The 13,164-nt window shown below is 40.2% G+C and overlaps 1 protein-coding gene across 1 annotated transcript in view; it reads right to left on the bottom strand.

The window, feature by feature from the left end:
• Window positions 1-1,109: 1,109 nt before the first annotated feature.
• The window catches only part of LOC132820161 (SH2 domain-containing protein 1A-like), a 56,732-nt gene continuing 44,677 nt past the window's right edge, over window positions 1,110-13,164 (bottom strand). The window contains exons 3-4 of the mRNA XM_060832116.1: window positions 3,164-3,281; window positions 1,110-2,259 (exon numbers count right to left, since the gene is read on the bottom strand). Of these exons, the coding sequence (XP_060688099.1) occupies window positions 2,213-2,259; window positions 3,164-3,281 (165 nt within the window). The 3' untranslated portion in view covers window positions 1,110-2,212. The remainder of the gene's footprint in view (window positions 2,260-3,163; window positions 3,282-13,164) is intronic.

Below are 13,164 nucleotides of genomic sequence, written 5' to 3'. Positions count from 1 at the left end.
AAAGGATTAAACACCCATCATGAAGACGAGGCAATTTAGGCCAGAAAGCTAAAAATTGTTGAAGTGTCTCAGAAAATCGAAGAATCAAAAATGTAGAAAAGACAAGTTGAGAAAACATACAGTCAAGATAGAAAGAAATAAGCTCAATGGGGCAGAAACAGATTGAAACTATGGGTCTGCCATGGCATACCTGTTTGTGGATTTGGGAAGGTAGAAGTAGACTGTAGAGTTTGGTACTGTAAGGTTGGAAACTTTAGAGGAAATAATCTCCAGAGGAAATGAGATCAGTGACAAATCTGGAAACAGGAACAGAGTTGGTCTGTGCAGATCAGTGTTGCTCCAACAGTTCAATGGCCTGCAGAACAGTCACGTCAAAATGTCTCTGAAGAAAGAACAAGGTCCAGGTGGACAATCCTTTATCCAAAACCCTCAGCGCAAAATGATTTTTGGATTTTGGAATTTTTCAGATTTTGGAATAAATGACATTTTCACAGTGAAATTTAAAAAAGTCTTACTGAGCAGTAAATGCATGTATAATTACTATGAGCGCTGAGACAGAATTGATGCCTGCCAGTGATGGGCCACTTCGTTAGGTCACATCTGAGTGATGTGGGTCGAGTGGGTATGGAGTTGGGGTTGCATGCCAAACAACCTTGTGATGGAGAAAAAAAACTTCATGAGAAAACTTTGGATTTTTGAGCTTTTCAGATTTTGGAATTTCGGATAAAGGATTGTCAACCTGTACTATATGTACAATACACAATATCATTGCATAAAGAGATAAGTAGGGAAACTGTGAGGTACAACTATAAAATGATAACAATGTAGAAATCAAAATGCAACTTCAGTTTTTTAATTTTTTACTTTTCATGTTTTTAAACATTAGTAGTTCAGAAACTTTTTCAGTAAAAACTGAGCAGTTCCAAATGAAAAATATAAAAGCTAATAAGTTGAAAATCTCAAAATATCTAATCAATAGTTTGATTAATTCATTACATTGAGTTATATAGCATCATACTTCATAACTTGGATAAAAACCAAGTACACTTCTAATGAGAAATGAAAGGATGAAGGGAACATGATTATTGCTTGAAAGACATTGACTCAATCATTTAATAAAAACAGGTAATATATTGCATGTTTCACAGAAACAATTTTAGAAAAGATTCAATAGCAGTCCCTTTCAGTAGATAACAAGAACATTTTGATTCCTAACCATATGTTTTTTATCCTAAGTCTGCCTTTCACTTCTATCCAATTGCTATATCTTTTTCTTTTACTATTATACACATAATTTTATCAACTTACTGACAGGTCTTAACCAAATTTAGGGGGGATTAATTTAAGAAACAAGATTGATAATGGTGTATTACTACTGCATATAATTAAGGGTTGATGTGGCATTCATGTACAAAACATTATGTGGCTACACAATAATCCTCGAACTGCTGATTAAGAGCCAGAATATCATGCTGTTATGCTTTTATTGTTGAGCGGAGGAAGGGTTGTTCAGCTATCTGTATTTTTGCATACATTACATGTCCACACACAGTTGTTATTGAGTAACAAAATCAGTTTTGGGTAAAACATTAGACCTGAGCTTTTCAGGAGTTGTGCAATCTCCTGCTTTAACATCTGAAGAAGAGTATTAAAACTCAAGGGACCAATTTCTCAAGACTATGAGAAAACAGGGTAACTCCTGTAAAAACCAGGCTCTCTATATTTATAATGGAAATTTGTTCATTTTTTTTCACTGACATTCTATTATTAATAAGCAGCAGTAATGCAGCCTCAGCAAAACGTTTTTTTAAAGTAAATCACTCAAGTGGTAAAAACTTTTTTTGTTTTTTCCTGGTTGAATGTCAGTAGTACCTTTCGATCGATGTGAACATTGCAGAGATCCGTTCTCTAACATATTTGGAAAAAACCATAAATAAATAAATGAAATATGTAGAGCCTTCTGCTTCATCGAGAACTTGAGTACTGAAATATGCCTGAACTTTTGATTCAAGCACACATCAAGAACAGTAATTGTTAGTTAAGCATCCGGTACTCTAGAAAACAAAATGCAATATTTAGAATATTGAGAGTTTAAAGGCCATCAAAGGATCAAAGAAGACAAAGGTTGATTACTGCAGCCCATTTCAATCGAAAGCACTTAAAATTAGTTCAATCCTAACATCACTTCAGAAATTAGAAGAAAAACATAAAATCATTCAGCTGGTTGCATCATGAGATAATCTTCTTCTGTTTCAACCCCTGCAAAACAAATAAAAATTCGATTTTATAATGATGACTTCAGCCAGTAAAACTCCCAGAGAATTCAATGCATTAAATCCCATTGAAGTTGACATATCACCTGTATAGTTGCTTAATGGACTAAAGTTAGTGATTGCTTTGCACTAACTACGCAGATCATAAGACTTCAGTTTTAAATTCTATCAGTGCTTTTCTCAATTGCGTGTTCGATTTCAGTGCTCAACCTCATCTTTGATAGAACATGGAAAGCTCACTTGTGATCCCCAACACAATCAATTACAAAGCAATTTGATTTTATATAATGACTTCTACATTGGAAAACATCTGAGGCCACTCCACAGGTAGTCAGTCAAAAAAATCACAAAGAGTCAAAATGGCAAAGATTAAGTTTGTTCAAAGAAATAGCAACAAAATAGCAACAAAAAGAGATAATGGCTGAAGTTTAGGGTGGGAATTATTAGCTAACTGCCTAGTTTGCTGAATGCAAAGAGGCCAAAGGTGGTGTGCAGATATTCCTGAATGGGTAAGAGAGTAGCATTAACAAAACCATCAGTCAGCAGGGCTGTGGTGCCAGATTCTGCTGTTCAGCTTCTCTGGAGATTGGAGCAGAATGGAAAGCAGCAGAATCACTGTCCACTTTGTAAAACTGAAAAGGCAATAAGGTAAGAGAATTCCTCAGGAAGTGACTTCCAACTTTTGTGGAACTTTGTAATTTTAGAAGTTTTTTTAAAAAAATCGTTCAATAATATTTTCAATGTGTCGAACAAAACCATTTAACAAAAATATAATTGCAGGGAAAATGTTTTTTTAAAAAAGGCATCAGTTATAGACATCAAACCAAATGCAGAACAGATGTGAAGATCCTCTGATTCAGATTGGACAACTATAAAGGAACTTTAACTACCTTTCTGCTTATATACAGGATACAGTAAAGGTACTGCTAAGCCTTGGTTTTCCTTCTGGTATGCAGCAATTAAGTTCTTCACTTTACGAAACAACCTCTTATGTACTCCAGGTGCAGTCTGTAAACACATTAAAACAAAAGAATATTCATGAAGAGGATAGAGCCAACATAAACATATTTCTGCTACTTTAGTCAGATGAGGGTCGCCTGCCGATTTCTCACCTTAACTGCTGTCCCCCAAAATGTGCCAATTATAAGGGTTATATTTCAAATTAGTGCTGCCAGCTGATGGTCATGGAATTCGGAAGATCCCAGACATGCTGCAGACCGTGCTGATCTGTTTGCTCGAATGGCTGTATACATACTTTTACTCGCCTTTAACACGCTTGCCCCCTCACCTATTAAAATATTTCACAACCCTATTATGTGTTGATTAAGTGAAGCGTGGCTCTCCTTTTATTTCTTGCCTCCCAGTTTCAAAACGTGTGTTACTAATATCTGAATCCTGTTAATACAACAAACATTATTGATGACCTGTATCACTTTTCACACTCTGCAAACTGTAATTATTTCAAACATATTTTCCTCCTCTAGTTCAACTACACTGTACTTGTATATCATATCCTCAAGAGATGCCATGACAATTTCTTTTTGCAAATGATTATCACATTTTCATGTCAAGCAAGTTAGTTCAAAGAGAAGTCTGGTACCCTTGGCATTAAATGATAAAAATGAAAAGAAAGAAAAACTGCAAATTCAGGGAATACAAAAGAAGGACAGGAAATACTGGAAGGCACAGCAAATCAACCAGGCACATGTAAGGAGAATAGATTGATTAATATTTTGAAAAATCTGGAAAATCAATGGCAATACCACTTTGGAAGAGAGTCCCAATAAAAAGAGGGAAAGAAAAGCCATGCAAAATGGGAAAACCAGAGCAACGAATAAAAGATATAATTATAGAAGAGGGAAGCCGGAAGGTAAGCGGAGACCAGTTTAAATTAACGTTTTTCTTTTCGCAGTCTGTGTTTTTTTTCAACTAGGAGTGGGAACCCGGAAGTCGTCAACACAGGTTTCTGGGAAGGTAAGAAGTTTGAGTGGAGAAGGAACCTGAGACACTACACATGTAGTGTCTCCCACCCTCCTTCCTTCTCTAACCTAAAAAAAAAGGACTCAGTCGGCTGAACAGGTAAGCTACTTAGTGTTCTTGTTTTGGAGACTTAGTGTAGAGTTATGGCAGCGCAGGCTGTGGAATGTTCCTCCTACAGGATGTTTGAGGTAGGGGTGACCACCAATGCTCCTGCCGACTTCACCTGCAGGAAGTGCAGCCAGCTCCAGCTCCTCACAGACTGCGTTAGGGAACTGGAGCTGGAGTTGGATGAACTGAGGATTATTCGAGAGGCTGAGAAGGTGATAGATAGAAGCTACAGGAACATAGTTACGCCAGAGAACAGAGGTAGCTGGGTAACAATTATAGGTGGGAAGGGGAGGAAACAGGCAGTGCAGGGATCCCCTGTGGTCATTCCCCTCAACAATAAATATATCGCTTTGGATACTGTTGGGGGGGGGATGGCCTAGCAGGGGTAAACTGCAGTGACTGGGTCTCTGGCACGAGGTCCGGCTCTGAGGCCCAGAAGGGAAAGGAGGAGAGGAAGAGACCGCTAGTTATAGGAGATTCTATAGTTAGAGGGACAGACAGGCGGTTCTTTGGACATGGGCGAGACTCTCGGATGGTTTGTTGCCTCCCGGGTGGCAGGGTCCAAGACCTCTCGGACCGTGTCTTCAGAATCCTTAAGGGGTAGGGTGTGCAGCCAGAAGTTGTGGTGCACATTGGCACCAACAACATAAGTAGGAAGAGAGGTGGGAAGGTCATTCAGGAGCTCGGAGTTAGGCTGGAAGCTAAACATTAGGACAGATAGAGTCATCATCTCTGGGTTGTTGCCGGTGCCACGTGACAGTGAGGCAAGGAATAGGGAGAGAGTGCAGTTGAACACGTGGCTGCAAGGATGGTGTAGGAGGGAGGGCTTCAGGTATTTGGACAATTGGACTGCATTCTGGGGAAGGTGGGACCTGTACAAGCAGGACGGGTTGCACCTGAACCAGAAGGGCACCAATATCCTGGGAGGTAGGTTTGCTAGCACTCTTCGTGGGGGTTTAAACTAATTTGGCAGGGGGATGGACCAGCAAGTAGGTTAGCTGTTTTTCAGGATGTCCAAGAATGTAGGGAGGCTGTGGAGAAGGGAGCACTGACAGGGAGTACTTGCGGACACAGAGATGGGCTCAAGTGTGTATACTTCGACGCAAGGAGTATCAGAAATAAGGTGGGTGAACTTAAGGCGTGGATCAGTACTTGGGACTACGATGTTGTGGCCAACACGGAAACGTGGATAGAAGAGGAACAGGAATGGTTGTTGGAGGTTCCTGGTTACAGATGTTTCAGTAAGATTAGGGGGAGTGTTAAAAAAAGGAAGGGGGGTGGGTTGCTAACTAGAAATGGTATAACGGCTGCAGAAAGGCAGTTCGAGGGGGATTTGCCTTTGGAGGTAGTATGGGCTGAAGTCAGAAATAGGAATGGAGCAGTCACCTTGTTGGGTGTTTACTATAGGCCCCCCAATAGCAGCAGAGATGTGGAGAAACAGATTGGGAAACAGATTTTGGAAAGGTGCAGAAGCCACAGGGTAGTAGTCATGGGCTATTTCAACTTCCCAAATATTGATTGGTAGCTCTTTAGATCAAGTAGATTGGACAGGGCGGTGTTTGTGCAGTGTGTCTAGGAAGCTCTTCTAACTCAGTACGTAGATTGTCCGACCAGAGGGGAGACCATATTGGATTTGGTACTTGGTAACGAACTGGGACAAGTGATGGGCTTGTTAGTGGGTGAGTAATTTGGTGATGGTGACCACAATTCTGTGACTTTCACCTTGGTTAGGTGCAACAGGGCAGGTTTTACAATTGGGGGAAGGGTAAATACGATGCTGCAAGACAGGATCTGAGGAGCATAAATTGGGAGCATAGGCTGTCAGGGAAGGATGTCATTGAAATGTGGAACTTTTTCAATGAACAGATACGACGTGTCCTTGATATGTATTTACCTGTCAGGCAGGAAAGAGATGGTCGTGTGAGGGAACTTTGGTTGATGAGGGAGGTTGAATGTCTTGTAAGGAGGCTTACATAAGGTTGAGGGAACAAGGTTCAGACAGAGCATTAGAGGGATACAGGATAGCCAGGAGGGAGCTGAAGAAAGGGATTAGGAGAGCTAAGAGAGGGCATGAAAAATCTTTGGCGGGTAGGATCAAGGACAACCCCAAGGCCTTTTATGCGTATGTGAGAAACATGAGAATGACGAGAACGAGAGTAGGTCCAATCAAGGACAGTAGTGGAAGACTGTGTATTGAGTCGGAAGAGATAGGAGAGGTCTTGAATGAGTACTTTTCTTCAGTATTAACAAATGAGAGGGACTGTATTGTTGAAGAGGAAAGCATGAAACGGACTGGTAAGCTAGAGGAGATACTTGTTAGGAAGGAAGATGTGTTGGGCATTTTGAAAAACTTGAGGATAGACAAGTCCCCCGGGCCTGACGGGATATATCCTAGGATTATGTGGGAAGCAAGAGAGGAAATTGCAGTACCGTTGGCAATGATCTTTTCGTCTTCACTGTCAACGGGAGTGGTACCAGGGGACTGGAGAGTTGCGAATGTTGTGCCCCTGTTCAAAAAAGGGAATAGGGATAACCCCGGGAATTACAGGCCAGTTAGTCTTACTTCGGTGGTAGGCAAAGTAATGGAGAGGGTACTGAGAGATAGGATTTATGAGTATCTGGAAAGACACTGCTTGATTAGGGACAGCCAGCACGGATTTGTGAAGGGTAGGTCTTGCCTTACAAGTCTTATTGAATTCTTTGAGAAGGTGACCAAGCATGTGGATGAGGGTAGAGCAGTGGATGTAGTGTGCATGGATTTTAGTAAGGCATTTGATAAGGTTCCCCATGGTAGGCTTATGCGGAAAGTCAGGAGGCACGGGATAGTGGGAAATTTGGCCATTTGGATTAGAGAATTGGCTAACCGGTCAAAGTCAGAGAGTGGTGGTAGATGGTAAATATTCAGCCTGGAGCCCATTTACAAGTGGAGTTCCGCAGGGATCAGTTCTGGGTCCTCTGCTGTTTTTAATTTTTATTAATGACTTGGAAGAGGGAGTCAAAGGGTGGGTCAGTAAATTTGCAGATGATACGAAGATTGGTGGAGTTGTGGATAGTGAGAAGGGCTGTTGTCGGCTGCAAAGGGACTTAGATATGATGAAGAGCTGGGCTGAGGAGTAGCAGATGGAGTTAAACCCTGTCAAGTGTGAGCTTGTCCATTTTGGAAGGACAAATAAGAATGCGGAATACAGGGTTAACAGTAGGGTTCTTAGTAAGGTGGAGGAGCAGAGGGATCTTGGGATCTATGTTCAAAGATCTTTGAAAGTTGCCACTCAGGTGGATAGAGCTTATAAGAAGGCCTATGGTGTATTAGCATTCATTAGCAGAGAGATTGAATTCAAGAGTTGTGAGGTGATGTTGCAGCTGTATAGGACCTTGGTAAGGCCACATTTGGAGTACTGTGTGCAGTTCTGGTCGCCTCATTTTAGGAAAGATGTGGAAGCTTTGGAGAGGGTGCAGAGGGGATTAACCAGGATGTTGCCTGGAATGGTGAATAGGTCATACGAGGATAGGTTGAGAGTGCTAGGCCTTTTCTCATTGGAACAGCGAAGGATGAGGGCTGACTTGATAGAGGTTTATAAGATGATCAGGGGAATAGATAGAGTAGACAGCAGAGACTTTTTCCCTTGATACAACAGAGTGTTACAAGTGGACATAAATTTAAGGTGAAGGGTGGAAGGTATGGGGGGATGTCAGGGGTAGGTTCTTTACCCAGAGAGTGACGGGGGCATGAAATGCACTGCCTGTGGGAGTGGCAGAGTCAGAATCATTGGTGACCTTTAAGCGGCAATTGGATGGGTACATGGATAGGTGATTAAGCTAGGACAAATGATCGGCACAACATCATGGGTCGAAGGGCCTGTTCTGTGCTGTATTGTTCTATGTTATGTTCTAAGAAGCAGAAATACATGAAGATACTTCCAAGAGCACAAACATGCTGATGGCTTGTACAACTGGCAATGATTGGCTATAGTAGTCTGTGAGCAGATTATTTTATAAAGATCAGAAGGAATGAAAAAGACTATACCAGTTGAAGGTTTTGCCTGAAACATCAACTTGTTATGTCTCTCCACAGATGGTGTGCCTGATTTGCTGACTGCTTTCCAGCATGTTCTGTTTTTGTATCCTTAACTACACATGTCCCTGCCTCATCTTGAGCCATGAATATTAGCCGAATTGCAATGGATGTTCCCTGTAACTTGAAAAAAGAGCTCGCATCAAAAAGAAAGCATTCAAGGAATAATCCACTACAAACAAAAATGCTTTAATTCTATAACAGGATGCAGTTCATGGTGAAGGACTGTGGTTTATCATAAAGTATATGGTCCCACTGGAGTGAAAGGTGCATCAGAAGTGACATCATAAATCAAAAAAGAAATAATGCAAAGTTAATACTGAAACAGCAGAAGCAAGGCGAAATATAGAATTTTACAATTTCAAGGACCTTAACAACAGGAAATTTGAATGAGGAACTTCAAGATGAGTTTGGATTTTAGAACAGTGAGAATACAAAGAAGATGAAAAGTTGAGCAGCAAGTTTTGAATTTAAATGTTAGAAGCAAGAAATACTGAGAGCTCAGAGAAGCAATGTGCAAATAATCAGACAGCTTTAAAAGTTGATTAGATAGAATGACGGATCATTACAATAAGTGGAAGCAAAATCATGTAATAGATGCAGTTAGAATTCTAACAGCATTCTGCATATGTGCATCAAGAATTTCTAAAGCTAAATGATCCATCCATAGAGTTTAGATCAGTTTTTTTTGTGCATTATGTTAAGCTTGTATAGAAGTTTTTGGACTACTATGCACTTTTCAGATCCTCTTATTACAATGAGGCTATAAAGGCAACCAACTACAAAAAGGATTTACAAGGATGATACTGGAACTGAGTGGTTATAAGTATCTGAAAAGATCAAATGGTCTGATGTGCTTTTGTCAAAAAAGGGCTACAATAATAGAAAGATCTGGGGTTATACATATGCAAATCTTGAAAATTGTCTCAAGAAATTGTGCAAACTTTTCATAAACCAGCTGGTATCCTTGGCTTTATCACTGGAGGTTGAGAGGACAAAAACAGTTTAGTTAGGCTAAACCTTCCTAAGAATGCTGATTAGATCTTGACTGGAACATTGTGCTCAATCTGGTCACTACATTGGTACAGTACGAAATTACTACAATAGTGCAAGGCAACAGGGACTGTGAGTATCCAAGTAAGCTCAGTGAGTGAGCACTCTGACAGCAAGCAAACAGCAAGTCTGGTCTCATCCTTGAGCTGGGTGTATATCTCTGAGCATGCAATGTCCTTGCTTCAGCACTACAATGATCATTCCTGATACAGCTCATGGTGCAACAGTGAAGTGCAGAAGCCTAATTTAAATGGATTGGAAATGTGCCATGAGGGTACTTATCAGATGCTGCTATCTGTGGATGTTGGGTATTGTAGCCAGTGCCTAACAAGTGTGCCCTCAGATGGTACCTGGAGTTCAAGATGAAAGTCCTTTGGATCAGTGGTGAGATAAAGTTGCCAAGTACCTGCCCTGATTTCCATGTTGAGATTTCTCAACATTTAGCTTGCTTGGTGCATTTGGTAAGATTAGAACTGAATATTAATAAAGCATGCTGGGCCATTAACAAAGTAATTAACGTTATAAATATCCTTAGTTGGTAACTCACTGTTGCCTAGTGAGTAACCCTCCTCGCCACTTGTCAAAACTGTAAAAGATGGATTAAGGTGCTCTCAATGTTGTGATTGGCTTCATTGCGCTTCTTGTAATTCTTCCACAAATCTAACCAGAGCCCCCATTGCTCAAACTCCTGTAAAATTCTGCCCAGCATTTCCAGTGGCTAAAGGACATAGATTTAAGATGAATAGCAAAACAAATCCAAAGACAACATGACAACCATTTTTTTATGCAGAATAATGCTATGACCTGGAAAAAAAACTCACCTCAACCATGGCAGTATCAGATTCAAAAGTGGCATCCACACGGATTTTGAATAGATACTTATAATTGTTGTGGTTCTGTTCGCCAAGCTGGGAATTTGTGTTGCAGACATTTTGTCCCCTGTCTAGGTGACATCCTCAGTGCTTGGGAGCCTCCTGTAAAGCGCTTCTGTGATGTTTCCTCCGGCATTTATAGTGATTTGTATCTGCCGCTTCCAGTTGTCAGTTCCAGCTGACGGCTGCAGTGGCCGGTATATTGGGTCAAGGTCGATGTGTTTATTAATTGAATCTGTGGATGAGTGCCATGCCTCTAGGAATTCCCTGGCTGTTCTCTGTTTGGCTTGTCCTATAATAGTAGTATTGTTCCAGTTGGACTCATGTTGCTTGTCATCTGAGTGTGTGGCTACTAAGGATAGCTGGTCATGTCGTTTCGTGGCTAGTTAGTGTTCATGGATGCGGATCGTTAGCTATTTTCCTGTTTGTCCTATGTAGTGTTTTGTGCAGTCCTTGCATGGGATTTTGTACACTACGTTGGTTTTGCTCACGCTGGGTATCGGGTCCTTCGTCCTGGTGAGTTGTTGTCTGAGAGTGGCTGTTGGTTTGTGTCCTAGTGGACTTTGTGTGTTGAACTCTTTTGTTGAACCCTGACTCTGACTCCGAGGCTGGTGATTTTCCCCATACCAGAAGTGGCATGAAGATTACATTGAAATGAGAAAGAGGAAAGACTTGCATTCATATGGTTCCTTTCCTCATAATGTCAATGCTTGACAGCCAACAAAGTGAGTTTGAGTTATCAATTGGAAGTAGATAAATATAAGAGCTAACGTATGTACAGCAAAAGTCCTGCAATAATGATGAGATAAGTATCCAATTACTCTTATTTGATGATATTGGTTAGAGGTAAAAGTGAACCAGAATCACAGGAGAACCCAGCTGTTCTTGTTTGATTAATGCCATGGGATCTTTTACATCCCCTGAGTATTCAGATAGGGCCTCCACTTAATGTTTCATTCTAAAGTGGACATCTCCAAAAGTGTAGGTCTTTCACTTGACCCAGATTACATGACCAAGTTTTGAACTAATACTTCAACCAATAATCTTCTAAAGCAAGGCAAGCAGTTATTTTACACAAGATTGCAGCATGAATAAGGGCTTCACCTGGACCGACAGAGGCAAACATTATTGAAGAACTAAGTAGCTGTAATTACAGATAATGTGTAGGGTCTGAAGCTCAGTTAAAAGTACAACGATTATGAACTCTCTAGTTTCAGCACAGATACTAACAAGAAAAAAGTTGAAATCAAAAACTAAGGAGCAGTGGTCAGAGGTTGTTGGAAGTCAAAGTGTATGATTTTGGTCTTCCTGTTGTTGAGGTAGAGAATGCCTTACCTAATACTTTGTAACAGAATAATTAGGGTGAAAGCTCAACAGAAGTCAAGGGATCAAAAAAAAGGATGGGTTCAGCGTTATCAATGTACATGTGAAATCTGACCTTGCACCTGCAGATAATATTACTAAGGGACAATATGTCAGCAAAGAAGAGAAGGGGGGCAAGGATAGATCCATGGGTGAGTTGAAAGTTGAAAGCTGGAAAGAAATGGTATTATTGGACATGTATGGCTGCTTATGAAGGCACTTGCTCTAAGCTGGTAATAACAAAGTCATAATCTCCATTTACATAATTTTTCAACTGGTGCAACCAACTGTGCATGTAATGGCAGATATAGAAATTAAAATATTTAATTACATGTCTAATAAGAGATTACTAAACTGCTGATCCCAATCATTTTTCTAACAATGCAATTAGATAGCATTGTGGTGACAAAAGACAAAATATTTGTCATCAACATTTATTGGCTTGAATTTAAATAACATCCAACTGTTGGCAGCACAAACTCATGTTGTCATTCCCTGGCGGCATAAATCTCCATGACAACTCAGCTTGTGAAAAGACAGCAGTAAGGAAACCCACTTCAGAATTATTTCTCCAGCAATTCCTGTTGGCTGTTCTCTGTCTTTATACACAGACTTAAACATTGTCGTGATTTAGCTTCAACCATTCATCTAGATTATCTTTCATGCATATCAAACACAATATGCAGATAGTGAAATCCTGAAACAAAAACTGAAAATGCTGGTTAACCTCCATGCAAGGGACCAATAGTTGATACTTCAGGTATATACCTTCATCTGAACTGTAAAATAAAAGACCTATTTGTCGAACAGAAAAATTGGAACACGAAAGAAACATAGAGAGGAAACAGCTCGCCTCAGTCATTTCAAAGAAAACATTAAAATAAGTGAAGGATATTAAAGAAAAGCTCTGTGAGCAGCCAAGGAAATTACAGGTTGAATGAAAACAGGAAAGATGGAATTGAAATTAAAACAAGGATGAAATGAAAACAGGCTTGGTACAGAAAATTTTGGAAAACTGCAGCAACTCCTCCCAATGGGGACAGAATATGTCTGAATTAGCAAAAACATTCCACGCTCTGACAAGCCAAAAATAGGAAATGTTCCCAAATTTCTCTCTTCACTCTACAGATAACAATTTTTGAATTAATAACTCCACAGCACTTTGGGGAGATGGTGGCATAATGATAATGTCACTGGGCTAATAATCCAGAACACCAGGTTTATATCCTGGGGACAAGGGTTCAAGTCTCATAGCAGATGGCAAAATGTGAATTTAGTGAAAAAATAAAGAACAAAATACAAGCCTAATGGTGACAGTGCAACCAACAATTTTTTTGTTGTAAAATTACATCTGGCAATGACAGATATTTCTGTGTAGAATGCAGAAGATGCAGGATCAGTTCATTCCAAAAAGGAAGAAAGATATTAGGAGGAGGCATAGGTG

This window comes from Hemiscyllium ocellatum, chromosome 11 (assembly GCF_020745735.1).
Source record: "Hemiscyllium ocellatum isolate sHemOce1 chromosome 11, sHemOce1.pat.X.cur, whole genome shotgun sequence".
Classification (NCBI taxonomy): Eukaryota; Metazoa; Chordata; class Chondrichthyes; order Orectolobiformes; family Hemiscylliidae; genus Hemiscyllium; species Hemiscyllium ocellatum.
Note: the sequence above shows the minus strand (reverse complement) of the source record. Positions and strands in the feature narration are given on the sequence as shown.